Below are 21,246 nucleotides of genomic sequence, written 5' to 3' on the forward strand. Positions count from 1 at the left end.
GAGGCTGCATTGCAGCTGCCATGTGCTTTACCTTGGCTCGCGGCCCTTTAGCTGGTAATCTTACGGCCATATTGGGGTGGACACGAAGGGTGACTATTTTGCGGTGAACCTTCCCCTTGACTTGTATGAGAGTTGGCTGGAGGAGTGCAGGGTTGCCATTTTCTTGTAGCCACGTGGCAGTGGCCATCTTGCCAGGGATCCCCATGGACTTGTATGGGAGCTGGCTGGTGAAGTGCATGGTAGCTATTTTCTTGTATCTGCCTGTGGGTGGCCATCTTGCCAGTGATCTCCCTTTTAGGCTGGATATAGAGGCGTGCCCTGGGACAGGCTGTGCTTTCTGAGGCACAGTCGGCACAGCATCATCCACAGCTGGCTCATGACCATATACTAAGGCAGTATCCATGTGAGCACCCACAGTGGGTGGTGGTGAGCCACTGTAGTCAGTCTTGAAGTGGGAGGGTTGGGCATTTTTGTTCCCTTTTCCCCTTGGGTGTGGTGGGGCTTTGCCCGAGTGGGTGGGCATATGTAGACACACATGCACTTATGTGCCCCTATTGAGGCAGCGGGCTCCTCAATGTCCTCTGTCCCCCTAGACAAGCTGTTTGAGGTCACCCCTCTCCCTGATGGAGACAGCTTTCAGGGGCAAGGCAAACAGGAAGTGACCACCACCATCTTTGGACATTTCTGAGCCCAAGTCAGGCTCTGCTGCCACAGGCTCTGTGTTTTCTGCAGAGCCCGAAGATGCCTCCTCTGGTTTCTCAGACAGCGAGGTCCAGTCCTCCACCTCTGTAATCGCACTGGTAGCCACACTAATTACTTCTGTCTGAGAGATGCTAAAAATTGATGTCCATGCTGGGAACAACAACATGCTCCTTGGTGCGCACATGCTGACTAGGTCCATTAAGATTTTTCTTTAGGCTGCATACTTTGATAAGTATATTTACAAAGTTCCTTTTGTGGTTCTGAAGTGCTCTGCAGTACTTTACCCATTTGAGGAAGCCCTTTTTATGAAAAAGACCTCGCCTCCTGTGGTGGATTCCCATATTTTAAGGATCCTGCAGGCTGCTGGTCAGAGTTGGTCACCCACTGTTTACCATTGCAGGGTCAGAATTGCAGCCTGTATTGGCCACGACCCTGGTGTTTCAGATGCTTACTGAATGGGCCAAAGCTCTGCGGCAAGTTTGTCCACCAGACCAATTGGTCCTGGACCTGAAGTATGTTTGTGATGCCTCTTTGGGTGCTGCTTGGCTCCTTTCCAAGCTCTTCGTTCTGGTGATTCAGCCAGGGCTGGTTAAGAACATCATGGGCCTGGTGCTGAGGATTTTGGTGGTTCAGGGCTTCAGGTATGAATGAACACAGTCTGTAAACGGTAAAAGAATCAGTACCCAGAGAACAGGGGGAATCTGATGGACAGTCTGGGGTGAATGGTGCAGGGGGTAGGGGCAATTATGAGCACTAATCTCCCTCTATGGCTCACAAAGGAAGCAGCTTAAAGTTGCAGGAAGGAGAAGAGGAGCTGCTTCATAGAGAGTCAAAGAGGGTGATTGGTGCTTGTATTTGCCCCTACCACCGCACCCATAAACCTTCCACTGTCATATCTCCCCTGCTGCAGAATGTGGCAGGAGCCATGTGGCCCTCCTACTGGCCCTGAGCCGAACAGTCAGTCTGCCCCTACTGGGCCTATATTAAAGTAGGGGCCTGGAGCTGCAGCTCCAATAGCCCCTACGTCAATCTGGCCCTGGTTTCAGTGGGTGCTTTGGCTGAAATGCTGATCTGCTGACCAGACTTCTAAAAAGGTCTTTGGTTGATCTCCCTTTCTAGTGAGAATGTCTCTTTGGCCCCTTGTCTTTGTAGTACTAATCTGTTTTTCTCCAAATATAAGCTTGTCAAATCCCTTTAATTCTTCCTTTGACTCTTCAGTGTTGTGCCGCTATAAATGGTTAGTAAATTTAAGGCACAGTCTTTGATAACTCAAAGATAATGAATTGTTTATTAGGGCCCTCTAGTTGCGGTCCCTCATGCAAAGGTTGAGAAAGGCATGATATGCAATCAGCAGTTTTAGACCATATCAGATTGACATTAACCAGCAGCTTTTTATCAGCTTCTTAATTCGGTTAATCCTTCCAGGTGGTTTTACCAAGAGTTTGCCTTGTCTGCTTACTCTGATCTGGGGAAAAAAAAAAAATCTGTCTCTTGTGTTTCAGCCTCCACAGAAAATGTAATGTTTTGTTGTGACATTATATTGGCAATGAAAGAGTTAACTGAGTCTCTGAGAAATGAATCAGTTGCTTAGCCTCTGTGTGTGTTTGTGGAGCACAGATTGGTTTCTGCCTCAATTGTTTGAGAAGGTATTATAAGGAGAAATTAGAATATGTGGTAATGCAGGCAGCTTCTACTGAATACATGTATGATGTATATGTTGATTTGTAGAACAGTCCCATTATAAAAAACACTGGATTATTGCTCTCTTGTAGGCTGTAGGTAGCTGTGATTGGTTTGCAGGCATATATAGGCTTGTATGAAAATGCCTGCATTGTCCTAAACTGCTGTTTATCCAGGGTGATATGATATCATATTTCCAAGTGTATTTCAGAGCTATAGATCGTTTTGTACTGGAACTAGAAAATATTTTTGACTTCTCTGCTTCCACAATGTAAATACTAAAAGTGTGATTGCTAAAACTGATTCAGCTGTGGCAAGATAGCTTAACTAAAGTCTTGGTAGCTTGGCAGACACTGACACAATCCAAATTACATCCTGCAGATCACATAAACCGTGTCAGGGCTGGGCATCTGTTATTTATGGGCATCTCTAAACATCACAGAAGGATGCAACTTACTACATAAAATGTCCTCTAGCTATTGAGTAAGATGGGGACAAGATTATTAAAGGTAAACACATACAATGCATGTGTACCCTATCATATTCTATAATTTCAAATAAACAGACAATGCATGTGTAACATAACATTTTAAGTCCAATAACACTGTTCGGTTCTGATTAGGGTTGAGCGGACACCTAGATGTCCGTGTTCGACGGGTTCGGCCGAAATTTAAAAAAAAGTCCGGGTCCGTGTCCCGGACTTTTACCGAACTTTTCCCGGACACCGAACCCCATTGAAGTCAATGGGGACCCGAACTTTAAGGCACTAAAATGGCTCTAAAACACCAAAGGAAAGGGCTAGAGTGCTGCAAATGGCAGCAAAACGTAATTAAGAGCATGGCAAGTGCTCTGCAAACAAATGTGGATAGGGAAATAACTTAAAACAACAAAAAAAAACAGAAAAATAAAACAATGTTCTTCTTCATCTCTGAAGGACGAGGCCCATATGGAGTAGGAGGGAGGTTGAGGTGGTGGTGGATGTGGCGGTGACATAGGCGTGCGCACGGGGTGTGCCGGGTGTGCCTGGGCACACCCTAATCACCTAGGGCACATAGCATTGCCAGTGAGGAGATGGGAAAGATCTCCCTCGGACCTGCTCTGCTCTATTTCTCTTTGCCTACAGGTACATGGCCCCGATACATTACTCTCCCTGCTGGCAAACACATGCATGTGTATTTCAACTTTGGGGTGCGCACCTTAATGCAATAGGCTGCGCACACCTATGGGCGGTGTAGGTGGAAGCGGCGGTGGAGGAGGACCAGGGCCGGATTAAGAGCATCATGGGCTTGGTGCTGAGGATTTTGAAGGGCCTTAAGGGCCGTGCCTTGGCATGCACCCAGAGGAGGAAGGGTGCAGCCATGCATGCCTAATTCAACATGGGATGCTGTCTCTGAAGCCCATAAACACATCCATGCATCGGCAACTGTCCCTCCTTGTCCGGCCTTCGCGCTGTGTGGGGAGGTTCTGAGGGTGCTGCCTGGGGAAGCGAGCATAGAAGCCAGACTTCTGTGTTTACAAGTGACAGAAGAGCGGTAACAGTGAATATGGCCAACCTGGGGCCTATATAAAAGGTAGGGGCCTGGAGCTGCAGCTCCAATAGCCCCTACGTTAATCTGGCCCTGAGGAGGAGGACGAGGTAGCCAAACACTGCTTCTTTTCACAAATTTTAAATGAGGGTACACCCCAAAAAAGTGAGAGAGAGCAAAAATGGAACAATGGGTGGGTAAGGTCGGTATCCATTGCTATTCTGCATAAGGTACGGAAAAGTCCTGTGGGATCCATGCCTGGTTCATTTTAATGAACGTGAGCTTGTCCACATTGTCTCTGGACAGGCGGCTGCGCTTGTCTGTTATAACGCCCCCAGCCGTGCTAAATACCCGTTCAGATAATACACTGGCTGCAGGGCACGCCAGCACCTCCAAGGCGTAAAGGGCAAGCTCAGGCCATGTGCCCAATTTGGAGACCCAGAAGTTGAAGGGGGCAGACCCCTCATTCACTACATGTAGGCGTGTGCACACATACTGCTCCACCATGTTGGTGAAATGCTGCCTCCTGCTAAGACGTTCCATCTGAGCTGCTGGTGCTGCTGTTTGTTGTGGCGTGCTGACAAAGCTTTTCCACATTTCGGCCATGCTAACCCTGCCTTCTGAGGTGCTGGCGGTGCCCTGGTTGTGTTGGCGACCTCCTCCTCCTCCTCCTCTGCCTTGTGCTTCCACTGCGGCCCCGCTGTCAGATGGGAATGCCAGCAGTATGGCGTCTACCAGCGTGCGCTTGTACTCGCGCATCTTGCGATCGCGCTCCAGTGAGTGAATTAAGGACGGTACGTTGTCCTTGTAATGGGGATCCAGCAGCGTGGCCACCCAGTAATCAGCACAAGTTAGAATGTGGGCAACTCGGCGGTCGTTGTGGAGACACTGCAGCATGTAATCGCTCATGTGTGCCAGGCTGCCCAGAGGCAACGAAAGGCTGTCCTCTGTGGGAGGTGTATCGTCCGTGTCCTCTGTATCCCCCCAGCCACGCACCAGTGATGGCCATGAGCTGGCCTGGGTGCCACCCTGCTGTGAACATGGTTCCATCTCCTCCTCCAGCTCCTCCTCCTCCTCCTCCTCATCCTCCTCATCCTCCAGAACTGTGCCCCTGCTGGACAATTGTGTCCCTGGCGTTTGTGTGTGCAGGAACCCACCCTCGGAGCCCCTTGCGAATGACTGCCCTGAAAGCCTTGGAAATGTTACCTCTTCATCCTCCTCCTCATCCTGTGCCACATCCTCTTCCATCATAGCCCGAATTGTTTTTTCAAGGAGGCATAGAAGTGGGATAGTTAAGCTGAGAACGGCGTCATTGCCACTGGCCATGTTGGTGGAGTACTCAAAACAGCGCAACAAGGCACACAGGTCTCGCATGGAGGCCCAGTTATTGGTGGTGAAGTGGTGCTGTTCCGCAGAGCGACTCACGCGTGCGTGCTGCAGCTGAAACTCCACTATGGCCTGCTGCTGCTCGCACAGTCTTTCCAGCATGTGCAAGGTGGAGTTCCACCTTGTGGGCACGTCACATATGAGGCGGTGAGCGGGAAGGCCGAAGTTACGCTGCAGCGCTGCCAGGCGAGCAGCAGCAGGGTGAGAACGCCGAAAGTGTGCACAAACGGCCCGCACTTTCTGCAGCAGCTCTGACATATCGGGGTAGTTTTTAAGGAACCTCTGCACCACCAAATTCAGCACATGCGCCAGGCAAGGGATGTGCGTCAAACCGGCTAGGCCCAGAGCTGCTATGAGATTTCGCCCGTTATCGCACACCACCAGGCCGGGCTTGAGGCTCGCTGGCAGCAACCACTCATTTGTCTGCTGTTCCATGCTCCTCCACAACTCCTGCGCGGTGTGTGGTTTGTCCCCCAAACAGGCAAGTTGTAAAACTGCCTGCTGTCGTTTACCCCTGGCCGTGCTGAAGTTGGTGGTGAAGGTGTTACGCTGTCCGGATAAGGAGGTGGTAGAGGATGAGGAAGCGGAGTAGGAGGAGTTAGGAACACGAGGCAAACTGAAGCGCCCTGCAATCCTCGGTGGTGGAAGAAATGCGCCAAATTGCTATCCGCCTCAGGCCCATCCGCCACTGCATTTACCCAGTGTGCCGTTAGGGAGATATAACGCCCCTGACCGTGCTTACTGGTCCACGTATCGGTAGTTAGGTGGACCTTGGCACAGATGGCGTTGCGCAGTGCACACCTGATTTTTTCCCCCACTTGGTTGTGCAGGGAAGGGATGGCTTGCCTGGAAAAGTAGTGGCGGCTGGGCACGACGTACTGTGGGACAGCCACCGACATAAGGTTTTTAAAACTGTGCGTCTCCACCAGACGGAATGACAGCATTTCAAAGGCCAATAATTTTGAAATGCTGGCATTCAGGGCCAGGGATCGCGGGTGGGTAGGGGGGTACTTCCTCTTCCTCTCAAGTGTTTGGGAGATGGAAAGCTGAACGCTTCCACGGGACATTGTGGAGATGGTTGTTGGTGACCCAGGTGGTGGTGTTGCTGACAGATCGTCTGTTTGCGGGGTGGCAGGTGCCGGTATCACTACAGATGTGGCTGGAGCGGCCGAGACTGCAGCAGAAGAGGAAGCAGGATGAGCCAGAGACGTTTCTTGGTTTTGAAGGTGTGTACTCCACTGCAGCTCGTGCTTTGCACTTAGATGCCTGATCATGCAGGTTGTGCTCAGGTTGGGAAGGTTTATGCCTCGCTTCAAGCTCTGATTGCACAGGGTGCAAACCACTCGTGTCCTGTCATCAGCACATTTTCTAAAGAACTTCCACGCTAGAGAACTCCTTTGAGCTGACTTTGGTGCGCTCGTTCCCTTGCTGCGTTGGGCAGTAGCGGGCGTAGTGTCTAGGGCACGGCCGCTCCGCTTCTGCACCCTGCTCCCTCTTCTGCTGTGCTGGTGGCTCTGTGCGACCACCGCCTCTTCCTCCAAACTACTCAGGTCACCTGCATGACGTTCATTCCATGTGGGGTCGAGGACCTCATCGTCCTCCACATCATCTTCCACCCAGTCTTCACCCCTGCCCTCCTTGTCGGTCTCCACAATGCTGAACGCCGCAGCAGTTGGCACCTGCGTTTCGTCATCATCGGAGACGTGCTGCGATGATCCTTGCATGTACTCATCTTGAGAAATAAGTGGTTGGGCATCGCTGCACTCAATCTCTTCCACTTCTGGGGCAGGGCTAGGTGGATGGCCCTGGGGAACCCTGCTGACAGAGTCCTCAAAAGAAGAAGAGACTGCTGTATGGATTGGGGCTCAGACTGCTTGCCTGATTTGCAAGGGGGTGAGGTGAAAGACGGTTGGACATCGGCTGCAGGTGCCAACTGTGACCTTTCTGCAGTAGACTGGGTGGGAGACAATGTGAAGGAACTGGAGGCACTGTCAGCAGCAAACCAATCTACTATCGCCTCCACTTGTTCTGGCCTCATCACTTCTAGGGGCGTATGATGCCCGACCAAATACTGATGCAGGTTCTGTCGCCTACTCACACTTGAGGAAGGTGTTTCACTTGTGCGTGTAGCTGGCACAGATCGACCACGTCCTCTCCTTGCAACAGGAGCTCTACCAGCAGCACCACGACCCAGGCCACGGCCCTTATTTGACGGTCTCCTCATATTTCTGTAATTTAAGATCTTGCCCTAGAAAGGTTTTTATTGAATAGCGGAATAGGAAATATGATCCAAAAAAGTGTATGTATCTCGCACGTACAAAACCACACTAGGCCCCAATTACTATTGTTTCTACCCCTAAAAGGATGGATGAGGAGTAGGAGGAGTATGGAACAGACAGCACCCTCAAATCTTCAGAAGTATGAGATGAACCTCAAAAACTTGGAAAGGTGGATCTCACACGTACCGACACAGACTATCCCGCAATTCAATTGATCCTCAAAGGTTTTTATTGAATAGCGGAATAGAAAATATGATCGAAAAGAAAGTGTATGTATCTCACACGTACACCACCACACTAGGCCCCAATTACTATTGTTTGTACCCCTAAAAGGATGGTTGAGCAGTAGGAGCAGGAGTATGGAACAGGCAGCACCCTCAAATCTTCAGAAGTATGAGATGAACCCCAAAAACTTGGAAAGGTGGATCTCACACGTACCGACACAGACTATCACGCAATTTAATTGATCCCCAAAGGTTTTAATTGAATAGCGGAATAGAAAATATGATCAAAAAGAAAGTGTATGTATCTCACACGTACACCACCACACTAGGCCCCAATTACTATTGTTTGTACTCCTAAAAGGATGGTTGAGCAGTAGGAGGAGGAGTATGGAACAGGCAGCACCCTCAAATCTTCAGAAGTATGAGATGAACCCCAAAAACTTGGAAAGGTGGATCTCACACGTACCGACACAGACTATCACGCAATTTAATTGATCCCCAAAGGTTTTAATTGAATAGCGGAATAGAAAATATGATCAAAAAGAAAGTGTATGTATCTCACACGTACACCACCACACTAGGCCCCAATTACTATTGTTTGTACCCCTAAAAGGATGGTTGAGGAGTAGGAGGAGGAGTATGATACAGGCAGCACCCTCAAATCTTCAGAAGTATGAGATGAACCCCAAAAACTTGGAAAGGTGGATCTCACACGTACCGACACAGACTATCACGCAATTTAATTGATCCCCAAAGGTTTTAATTGAATAGCGGAATAGAAAATATGATCAAAAAGAAAGTGTATGTATCTCACACGTACACCACCACACTAGGCCCCAATTACTATTGTTTGTACCCCTAAAAGGATGGTTGAGGAGTAGGAGGAGGAGTATGGAACAGGCAGCACCCTCAAATCTTCAGAAGTATGACATGAACCCCAAAAACTTGGAAAGGTGGATCTCACACGTACCGACACAGACTATCACGCAATTTAATTGATCCCCAAAGGATTTAATTGAATAGCGGAATAGAAAATATGATCAAAAAGAAAGTGTATGTATCTCACACGTACACCACCACACTAGGCCCCAATTACTATTGTTTGTACCCCTAAAAGGATGGTTGAGCAGTAGGAGGAGGAGTATGGAACAGGCAGCACCCTCAAATCTTCAGAAGTATGAGATTGTGTTCACTGTACCCCACAAAGATTGTGTTCACTGCACCCCACAAAGATTGTGTTCACTGCACCACAAAAAGGATTTTGTTCACTGCACCCCACAAAGATTGTGTTCACTGTACCCCCCAAAGATTGTGTTCACTGCACCCCACAAAGATTCTCTTCCCTGTACCCCACAAAGATTGTGTTCACTGCACCCCACAAAGGATTTTGTTCACTGCACCCCAAAAAGATTTTGTTCACTACACCCCAAAAAGGATTTTGTTCACTGCACCCCAAAAAGATTGTGTTCACTGCACCCCACAAAGGATTTTGTTCACTGCACCCCACAAAGGATTTTGTTCACTGCACCCCACAAAGGATTTTGTTCACTGCACCCCAAAAAGATTGTGTTCACTGTACCCCCCAAAGATTGTGTTCACTGCACCCCACAAAGGATTTTGTTCACTGCACCCCAAAAATATTGTGTTCACTGTACCCCCCAAAGATTGTGTTCACTGCACCCCACAAAGATTCTGTTCACTGCACCCCACAACAATTGTGTTCACTGCACCCCACAAAGGATTTTGTTCACTGCACCCCACAAAGGATTTTGTTCACTGCACCCCAAAAAGATTGTGTTCACTGCACCCCAAAAAGGATTTTGTTCACTGCACCCCAAAAAGGATGTTGTTCACTGCACCCCAAAAAGATTGTGTTCACTGCACCCCACAAAGATTCTGTTCACTGTACCCCACAAAGATTGTGTTCACTGCACCCCACAAAAGATTTTGTTCACTTCACCCCAAAAAGGATGTTGTTCACTGCACCCCAAAAAGGATTTTGTTCACTCCACCCCAAAAAGATTGTGTTCACTGCACCCCACAAAGATTGTGTTCACTGCACCCCACAAAGGATTTCGTTCACTGCACCCCAAAAAGATTGTGTTCACTGTACCCCCCAAAGATTGTGTTCACTGCACCCCACAAAGATTCTGTTCCCTGTACCCCACAAAGATTGTGTTCACTGCACCCCACAAAGGATTTTGTTCACTGCACCCCAAAAAGATTGTGTTCACTGCACCCCAAAAAGGATGTTGTTCACTGCACCCCAAAAAGGATTTTGTTCACTGCACCCCACAAAGATTGTGTTCACTGTACCCCCCAAAGATTGTGTTCACTGCACCCCACAAAGATTCTGTTCCCTGTACCCCACAAAGATTGTGTTCACTGCACCCCACAAAGGATTTTGTTCACTGCACCCCAAAAAGATTGTGTTCACTGTACCCCCCAAAGATTGTGTTCACTGCACCCCACAAAGGATTTTGTTCACTGCACCCCAAAAAGATTGTGTTCACTGTACCCCCCAAAGATTGTGTTCACTGCACCCCACAAAGATTCTGTTCACTGTACCCCACAAAGATTGTGTTCACTGCACCCCACAAAGGATTTTGTTCACTGCACCCCAAAAAGATTGTGTTCACTGCACCCCAAAAGGATTTTGTTCACTGCACCCCAAAAAGGATTTTGTTCACTGCACCCCACAAAGATTGTGTTCACTGCACCCCAAAAAGGATGTTGTTCACTGCACCCCAAAAAGGATTTTGTTCACTGCACCCCAAAAAGATTGTGTTCACTGCACCCCACAAAGATTGTGTTCACTGCACCCCACAAAGGATTTTGTTCACTGCACCCCAAAAAGATTGTGTTCACTGCACCCCAAAAAAATTTGTTCACTGCACCCCAAAAAGGATGTTCACTGCACCCCAAAAAGATTGTGTTCACTGCACCCCACAAAGGATTTTGTTCACTGCACCCCAAAAAGATTGTGTTCACTGCACCCCAAAAAGATTGTGTTCACTGCACCCCACAAAGATTGTGTTCATTGCACCCCACAAAGGATTTTGTTCACTGCACCCCAAAAAGATTGTGTTCACTGCACCCCAAAAAGGATTTTGTTCACTGCACCCCAAAAAGATTTTGTTCACTGCACCCCAAAAAGGACGTTGTTCACTGCACCCCAAAAAGATTGTGTTCACTGCAGCCCAAAAAGATTGTGTTCACTGCAGCCCAAAAAGATTGTGTTCACTGCAGCTCACACACAGAAAAATGGATGTGGATCACTGACACCTGCCTATCTCCTATCCCACACCACACAGCAATATCGATTGTAGTTTGTAGAACACAGTTTCCCTAAAATTCAGCAGCAGCAGCCTCTCCCTAACAGGATTGAGAAGAGATCGTAGATCAGGATTGAGTGCAGAGTCACCCCACCCCCCACACAGCAATATCGATTGTACTTTGTAGAAGACACTGACCCTATAATTCAGCAGACTCTATCCCTAAAATGCCTACAACTCGCCCTGCCTAAACACTCCGACCTGTCCCTCAATTCTATCCGGACACAAATGGTTTTTTCCTGCCTGTCTTTCCCTAATCAGCAGCCAGCACATTGATGTGTGCTCTGTCCCTGATCTAAGCAGCATAATGACGCCGCTGCGGCTGCCTCGAACTTATAAAGACTTGGTCACATGCTTCAGACGGCCAATCACAGCTACTGAGACATTTGCAGGCATGGCTGGGATGGCTTAAGGCACACCAGTTAAACGATTGTTGATTGGCTGTTGAAAGCCCGCCATGAAAAGAGCGCCAAAGCATGCAAAACCCGGAAATAAAACGACCGAACACGGATTTTTACCCGAACATACAGTAAAGTGTCCGTGTTCGGGTACAAAAAATCCAATTATTCGGTACGAACACGAATAATTCAGTCCGTGTTCGCTCAACACTAGTTCTGATTAGTATAGATATAGCTTATTTGATTAGTATAGATATGTTGAAACTATTTACAATAACCATGACTTCTATTGATACTAACGCTAAGTTTCTGTTTTTTTTTTTTTTTTTTTACATTAACTACATACTCCCTTATGATTGTGAAAGTGACATTGCTGTATTTTTAACAAAATCTCAATATATAGACTTGTTCATAATTGTGGTGTGGAATTAATAAATATATATATATATATATATATATATATATATATATATATATATATATATATATATATATATATATATATATATATTTTTTTTTTTTTTTATTATTTTTTTCTTATTTTTCCCTCAGAACTAAAAGGAAATATTGTGCAGTCATTGCTAGACCAGCTGAGTATGAAGCCACAAGACGTTCAAATAAATCCTGTCTGCAAGCAGATAATTCTTCTCTTGGAAAATTTTGATAAGCGAGCACAATCACTAAACATGGAAAATTATACATTTGATCATGTTCATCATTTTTTTACATACATTGACACTCTGGCAAAAGTTGTTTTTCAAAGTATAAATTTAGACTTGGGTAAGTAACACGTACCTTAAAAACTATAGAAACTATCCTGGTCTGCAGCAAGCAAACATTCTTGGGAAGATCACCCTTATGCTGCTGTGTGTGATACCAAATTTAATTGTTGCTCATCACAGTTGACCCTTGTGTCTCCAATGTTTTATTCAATGCAATCTAAAACTACTTTAAAAACAAAAACTAACATTATTTAATATAATTGTCTCTACTTCTAGCTATTATACACATGGTGTGTAGCATATTTATAATGGGATTGCAGGTTTGTTAAATTGCTTTGTTTTGGGGAGAATAATGATGTTTAAACTCCTATTTGTTTCTCTCACTGTTTAAAGCTTATAAGTGGTTTCCGACATGGCATCATGTTTTTTAATGTTACTATTTGAATAACAGGAGATTTAACATGACAGCATGAAAGCACTCCAAAAAGTGCTAAAGCCCTATATCTAGGTTAAGAATATTTCCCTTTCAACCCTCTCTGCCAGCCAAAGGAGGGTGCAATCGGGATCCAGAGGACTGATGTCATAACAAGTTGAGAGAAGTTTGGTGAAGAATTAGGTCCTTTGCACACTAGGAGCTAAAAAAAAAAAAAAAAAAAAAAAAAAAAGCTTGGTAAAAAACGCTCAATATCACTTTTTTTTTTTTTTTTTTTCTCTGGCGTTTTTTTCCTTTTTTATGCCTATGTTTAGCAGTGAATAGTTGGTTTTTAAGGAACCAGAAAAGGGGGGCTGATGAGCGACCTTAGATCAACCCCCAATTGCTGCACCTGCACACTTGAAATCAGCCCAAATCCTGCGCTGTAGATCTCAGATTGTCTGCATCCATGACTTATGCCTGCATCTTCACACCTCAGATCAGCCCAAATTCCTGAACCTTCTCACCTCAGATCACCCTAATTCCTGCACCATGTCACCTCACATCATCCCAATTTATGCACCTTCACACCTCACATCACCCCAATTACTACACCTTCACACCTAAGATCCCCCCAGTTCTTGCACCATCACATTTCAGATCACCCCAAATCCTGCACTTTTACATCTCACAACTCAAGTTCCTCCACCTTCACACCTCTGATCAGCCCTAATTCCTGCACCTTCACACTTCAGATCCGCCCCGATTTCTGCACCATCACACCTCAGATCCGCCCCGATTTCTGCACCATCACACCTCAGATCAGCCCCGATTCCTGCACCATTACACCTCAGATCAGCCTCGATTCCTGCACCATTACACCTCAGATGACTCCAATTCATGTACTTTCACAACTCGGATCCCCCAAATTCTTGCACCTTCACATTTCAGATCACCCCAAATCCTGTACCTTCACACCTCAGATTACCTCCAATTCCTGCACCTTCACACCTCCGATCTTCCCAGTTTCTGAACCTTCACATATCAAATAAGCTCCAATGACTGCACCTTTACACCTCAGATTACCCCATTTCCTGCACCTTTAAACTCCATATCACCCCAATTTCTGCCCCTTCTCAACTCGATTCAGCCCCAAATTCCTGCACCTGTTAATTAGTAGTTCCCAATTACTAGCATGGTTCAGCAGTACAGGGGACAATAGGACAGTGTTCAGCAGGGTGGAAGACTGGGGTAGTGTATGGGGGTTAGCGATGCAGAGAACTGGGGTCAGTGGGGAAGAGGTCTGTGGTCAGCTGGACATAAGACAGGTTCAGGGGGGCAGAGGTCAGAGGAAGCAGTCAGCAGGACAGGTTCAGGGGGGCAGAGGTCAGAGGAAGCAGTCAGCAGGACAGTGTACAGGGATCAGTGGGAAGCCAGCATCAGAGGGGCACCAGTCTTAGTGCAGCATTAAATTGATTGTTTAATTTAAAAAAAGAAATAAATGGGCAATTCAAAAGATAGATGAGAGGTATAGGCACAAAGTTGTTGTGAGCATTGGTGTCTCTCCAGTTAATCCTGGTATTGTATCAGCCTTGAGCTTGAACTGTTGCTGGGTGGAAGCAGGAAGCAGCCGACCGCTGCCATAACTAGCGTGGAACACAAGAATGCTTTGGGCCTGACGTGTGATGTCTCGTGGTGGGTGTGCTGACGTGGAGTGGGCGGTAATACATTTCGAAGCAACTGCTTCTTCTTCAGACTTGATTGGCTGACAAACCTGTCAGTCTTGGACGGACAGGACGAAAGGGAAGGACAAGTGGAGGAGAGAATGCAATTGGCTAACAAATATGTCAATTAACAATAAAGGAAACAAATAGAAAAGATGGGCGGGGGACGTGAAAGTGTGGTGACTAAAATAATAACAAAAATGTATTTTACTTTCAATATTTTATTAAAGTTTTCAAAGTTAAACATTACAGATTGCAACAGGTTTATAGAAACATCAATCTTCATATAAAAGATAAACACAAGTTGAACTGGATGGACTATTGTCTTTATTCAACCTCACCTACTATGTAACTATGTAATCTTGCCAGAGGCAAAGTACATAAACGGGTAGTTTTTATGGGCACATTTTGGGGTTGCGTCAAGGGTGAAGTGGGTTTCTTGGATACAAAGTAAGTCTCCTTTCAGAGATGAGGCAGTGGACCACAATGATGACCTCTTGGCGGGGTGATTCAGTCCTCATGCATTTAATGAAACTATGGTGAAGGACATGGCAGAAGATGCAACACCAAGTGTATGTAAATATAAAAAGAGGAGCGGAGAGTATGTTGAGGAGATGGTGATCCCAAAGTTTTGAACAGTACCTCAAGGCACCAAGGCCTGTGTAGAGCTAGTCGCTGAGTTTGATCCAAACTGCTTGCGGCAGGGGGGTAACGAAGTAACAGTCGCTACCACGGATGAAGTGCGGCACACTTGATGAATGCGGTGGTGAAGGCGGTTGGTCTCCGGTTGGTTGTCCAATAGGAAGTACTGATGCTCATTATTTTTTTTTTTTCCTTTACCACTCCTAGAATTATTAGGCTGGTGTCTCCAGAAGTCTGGCCCCTCACTGACAGATATGGGTTTTCGCTTGTTATATGTGCGGGATAATCTTTTACTGTTGTTTATCCCCTTTTTTCCCTCCCCCCTCCCCCCCCGCCCCAATCCCATCCCTCGACATAATGGGTACCTAGCTGTCTCCCTTCCCTTGGCTAGGATAGTCGATTTACCTCCTCCCCATTTCAATCGACATTTCCCCAGGGTTGAGCTCTGTCTTTGCTCGCCTATCCCCTCCATCTTCCCAATTTCTGGGTCGATGGTTGGTACCCGCTAATGCCTACATGGAGCCATCCTCTTTGATCTCTTTCTAATTTTACTCTTAAAAAAAAAAAAAAAAAAACAATGTGTAAAACTAAAATAAGGAAAAATAGGGAAAAAGCAAAGAGATGGGTGTAGTAAATTTTATGTCTTATAATGTACGAGGTATGAACTGACCAGTTAAGAGACAAATAATTATGGGGGAAATTAAATATCTGAATGCGGATGTAATATTTTTACAGGGGACCCATATTACGTATGCATCCAATATCAGGCTATATTCCCGAAACCATCCTATATGGTATTATGCAGACTCACTTAAGAAAAAATCTAGCGGTGTGGCTATTGGACTTGCTAGAGGAGTGAGATTTGTTCTAGAAGATAGTCTGGTGGACCCGGAGGGAAGATTCCTCTTTCTGAAAGGGAAACTAAATGAGGAAGAAGTTACATTAGTAAATATATATAGCCCTAATGAAGGGCAGGTGGCCTTCTTGGGGAAGATTTTGGGGAAATTAATACATTTCAAAAAAGGAGGGGTGATTCTGGTGGGGGATCTCAACCTGAGCCTCGATCCAAAAATGGATAATACATTGCGGTACCAAAGGTTCTCAAACCATCAGATCAAGGAGATTAAGAAAAAGTTATATCAAAGTCAATTGGCGGATATATGGAGAATTCTCCACCCAAAAGAAAGGGACTACACTTGTTATTCAAATATACACAGGACATACTCAAGAATTGATTACTTCCTGTTAGAACATCGATGGACCGAAAAAGTATCAGAGGCGAAGGCTGGGATCAGGACCTGGTCAGATCACTCCCCAATTACAGTAAAAATGAAATTGGGTAAAGAACAACCTAAAATGACCACATGGAAAATCAATAAACTGATTAAGGATAAAATATGGGGAAGGGAAATTGAGAAAGAATTGGAATTCTATTTCCAAAATAATGATATAGAGGAGACACCCAAAAATATCATATGGGAAGCACAAAAAGCATACATGCGGGGGATTCTAATCTCAAAAGGAGTACAAAGAAAGAAAGAACTAAAAATAAGGATAGACTGATGAGAGAGGTACCGTATTTTTTGCGGTATAAGACGCACTTTTTCTTCCCCAAAACGGGGGGGGGGGGGAGTTGGTGCGTCTTAAACGACAAATACACATTTTGCCTGCATTAAAACTGCCCCTAACTTTGTGTGGTGCTTGCTCGCATGTACTGCGGGCTGTGGAGACTTCTCTGACCCTCCCTGCACGGCCAGGCTGTGTGTATTCGAGCTTCCCTCTCCCTCCTATAGCGCGCCTTGTCCCCCCCTCCCGACAGTCTAACCACGTGCTGCCCGGGCACAATGTCAACGCTCTGCTGAGCTTACCGGTACCTTTCCCTCCATCAGTGCGGGCTGTGCCTCCGCATGTCTCCCCGGGCAGTCTCACTCCTTGCTGGGCAGTGTGGGCACAATCGCGCCGCTTCTGTGCATATCTCCCGGGCACTGTATCAATCTATGCTGCCCTGAAATGTCCGCACGTCTGCCCCGTCCTGCTCCATACGTTCCGCCTCCTCCGGCCAATGTTTACTGTGTGCTGTCCGTGCTCTGCTCCGCCCCGCTCCTACTTGATTTGATGCCCGTGTTACTTTCACTGTTTACTGACTGTTAATGAGATTAAAGATAGTTCTTAATACTACAGTATTTGGTTCAGAATCTTTTTTTTCTAGATTTTCCTCCTTTAAAATTGGGTGCGTCTTATATTCCGGAGCGTCTTATACGGCAAAAAATACGGTATATGATCTGGAACAAAAACATAAAAAAACAAATAAGGAACAACTGACTCCCCTATTGGAGAGGAACTAAAGGACTTACTCGAACAGGAAACTAGACAGGATTTCAATAGGGTGGCAAGAGAGAAATATGTGGAAGACAAAAAAATTGGGAAAAACTTGGCAAGGATCCTCAAAAAAAAAAAAGCAATGCATTACATAGATACGATTAAAAATAAAAGTGGTGAATTAGTCCATTCAACTACCGAAATAGCAAGGGAATTTCAAAAATATTATGGTAACTTATATGCGGTAAGAGGAGGGGGTAAACAAGATGATAATTTTGACAGAGGTGTGAAGATTAAAGCATATTTGGAAAACGCAAAAATGAAAAAAAAAATAGAAAAGGAAAAAGCCCAGGCCCGGATGGGTTTACTATTAGTTACTATAAACAATATAAGGGGCTCCTCATCCCGAGGCTAAAGGGGTACATGAATGGACTAGGCACCCAATTTAATATGAGTAAAGAAGCCCTCTTAGCATCGATCACAGTCATTTTAAAAGAAGAAAAAGATCCATTGCTGTGTTCTAGTTATAGACCTATTTCACTTTTAAATGCAGATACTAAACTGTTTACAAAAATACTAGCAACAAGAATGAAAGGGCTGATGAATGAGTGGATCCATAATGACCAGGTAGGTTTTATACCTGGTAGGCAAGGTAGAGACAACGGGATTAGAACGATCCTCCTGATGAAACAAATGCTTAAAAACAAGACCCCAAGTGTGATACTGTCAATAGATGCTGAGAAAGCATTTGACAGGGTCAACTGAGAGTTCATGATAAGAACACTAGAGGAACTAGGTATAGGACCCAGAATGATGGCATGGATTAATACATTGTATAGTCGACCCTCAGCAAAAATAAAAATTAATGGGACATTGTCCGAACCATTTGAAATGTACAATGGAACGAGACAGGGTTGTCCCCTGTCCCCAATGCTGTTTGTCATCTCTTTAGAACCATTGCTTGCAACAATAAGAGGATGTCCTGATGTCAGGGGGGTGGAAGTTGGGGAGGTATAGCATAAGGTCACGGCGTTTGCCGACGACTTACTGCTCTACGTTTCCAACCCAAGGATCTCCTTGCCAAATGGAGATATTAAGTATTAAAATGAGTATACAGGAGAGAAATAGGCTAAAAAGTGAATTTCCCTTTGTATGTAGAAGAGAGGAGTTAAAATACCTAGGAATTAAACTAACACCATTACCAGAAAAGTTATACAAGGCAAACTTCCTTCCTCTATTGAACGAAATAAAAATAGAAATAAATAGATTCATATCAAGAGCTATATCATGGATGGGAAGAATTAATATCATAAAGATGGCAATCCTTCCAAAAATATTGTATAAATTCCAAATGATACCAATACAGATCCCACAGGCCTTCTTTAAAACACTAAAAACACTGATAACTAAGTTTATATGGAAAAATAAAAAACCAAGGATAAAATACACAACTTTAAGTAAAAATAAGAGAGATGGGGGACTAGCACTACCGGACTTTGAATTATATTACCAGGCATCAATTCTTACACGGGTGATGGAGCGGGGGAAAAAAGAGAGCGAAAAAAATTGGGTTAAAATAGAAAACACAATGAGTGACACATATTTAGGCAAAATTATCTGGATTCCACCCAAATATAGAAAGTTGAATAGTAATACACATTTAATTACACGACAAGCATTAAAAATTTGGGATAAAATACACACCAGAGAAAAATGGAAATATAATTCACCTCGAATACCACTGCAGGACACAAAATTTTTTGCACCAGGGGAGGGAAGGGAATACGGCAAATGGATGGGAGAGGAGGATGTAAGGTTAAAAGATATAATGGAACAGGGAAAAATTATCATGTTATTTGATTTTAAAAAAAAAAGGCAAACCAGAACCTTACCGAGTGTAGGTACTGTCAGCTGTGGTAGAGGGGAGGGGGGAAACCAGCGCTATGGATAAGAACTACCAGGCCTGTGAGGTAATTAGGTTGCAGCCACCAACCGATCCCTAAGAAGCTTAAGGGCTGAGATATAATGTGGGGGTGAGAGGTTGGAAACGGCGCTACCTAGCGCATGTGCAAAAATGCGGGTGGGATAGAGGAAAAAGTGCTTAGTGCATGATATATAGTGCAGATATATGAAATGTGCAAATATTATGCCTGTGGAAGATTCCAAATCACTGACTGAATATAGATGATAGCAAGCTTAGGCCACAAATCGAGTGAAGTGGATATAAATAAGGTATGGTCTTAAATAGTGTAGTAAATATGATTCCCAATAAATAGATAGTAAAAATCAATAGTAAAAATCAATAATAAATATAGTGGTTAATAGTGGTAAAAAGCAGTGAGAATACTAGTGCATACCTTTTGTGTGGTATTCCTCCAATTTGACCACTAGAGGTCGCACTTACCCTGTAGCCAAAGTAGTGTGCATAGAAGCCAAAATAGGGCATGAACAAACTTTCTCAGACCTGTTCCCAATCCGTCCTTACGGACCGATGGATCCCATCTGAGTGCAAAGGGGAGAAAAACGAACCTCTTAGTGTGGCATACAAAGGGGGATTTCCAAAGGGCTAGTAAAGACTCACGCTTAGGAGCTGCGGACCGGAAGTGACGTTGGGTTCCGCCCTACGTACGTTTCGTCATAGGACACAGTAAACGGTTAACACACATTTCAACATTTTGTTGGTTGTCTTATCAGAAATGTTTATGTTCATATCCAATTAAAAATACCAATAATTTGGCCCTCTAATTTTTATTTTTTTACCACACGGGTTTTAACCATGAATTCAAATAAAGATTGTCTATTAAATTAAATTATTTTTAATCAAAATCGGATCTATAAACCGGCAGCATGATCAGGCATGATGACGAACACAGCTGGTGACATACATCCCATAATAAGTCCACAGGCACACGAGGAAATCCAACACCTCCTGTGTAGCTTAGCCGTCACTAAAGATTTACATACGGGCATGTGATTGGCCGCTGGGATGAGTCCGGCTATATGAGGACGGAGAGGTTGACTGATGGGCACCGCTCCCGTAGACGTCCTATGACGAAACGTACGTAGGGCGGAACCCAACGTCACTTCCGGTCCGCAGCTCGCCTGAGTTTGGAACGCGGAAGCTTCCTCGGCGCTGTCTGCACCCTGTCTGACACGATCTGCTGCATCCATCTCCTAAGCGTGAGTCTTTACTAGCCCTTTGGAAATCCCCCTTTGTATGCCACACTAAGAGGTTCGTTTTTCTCCCCTTTGCACTCTTGGGATCCATCGGTCCGTAAGGACGGATTGGGGACAGGTCTGAGAGAGTTTGTTCATGCCCTATTTTGGCTTCTATGCACACTACTTTGGCTACAGGGTAAGTGCGACCTCTAGTGGTCAAATTGGAGGAATACCACACAAAAGGTATGCACTAGTATTCTCACTGCTTTTTACCACTATTAACCACTATATTTATTATTGATTTTTACTATTGATTTTTACTATCTATTTATTGGGAATCATATTTACTACACTATTTATTAAGACCATACCTTACTTATATCCACTTCACTCGATTTGTGGCCTAAGTTTGCTATCATCTATATTCAGTCAGTGATTTGGAATCTTCCACAGGCATAATATTTGCACATTTCATATATCTGCACTATATATCATGCACTAAGCACTTTTTCCTCTATCCCACCCGCATTTTTGCACATGCACTAGGTAGCTCCGTTTCCAACCTCTCACCCCCACATTATACTGTCAGCTGTGACACTTTGTTGCCTCTCTACCTCAGCCAATAAGAGAAATTAATGATTTATTACCATACGAACAAATATAAAACCCTGAATGCAGGAGAGAAGCAGACAGTACCCTCACTCGTAGAAAAATGGGAAAAGGAATTGGGTGCCCGAA

At 45.0% G+C, this 21,246-nt stretch overlaps 1 protein-coding gene across 1 annotated transcript in view; it reads left to right on the forward strand.

Moving 5' to 3' along the window:
• The window catches only part of ZFYVE26 (zinc finger FYVE-type containing 26), a 1,347,068-nt gene that overhangs the window by 469,798 nt on the left and 856,024 nt on the right, over positions 1-21,246 (forward strand). The window contains exon 16 of the mRNA XM_082275187.1: positions 12,083-12,310. Coding sequence (XP_082131313.1) covers positions 12,083-12,310 — 228 coding nt within the window. The remainder of the gene's footprint in view (positions 1-12,082; positions 12,311-21,246) is intronic.

This window comes from Pelophylax lessonae (assembly GCF_965119305.1).
Source record: "Pelophylax lessonae genome assembly, chromosome: 13".
Taxonomy (NCBI): domain Eukaryota; kingdom Metazoa; phylum Chordata; class Amphibia; order Anura; family Ranidae; genus Pelophylax; species Pelophylax lessonae.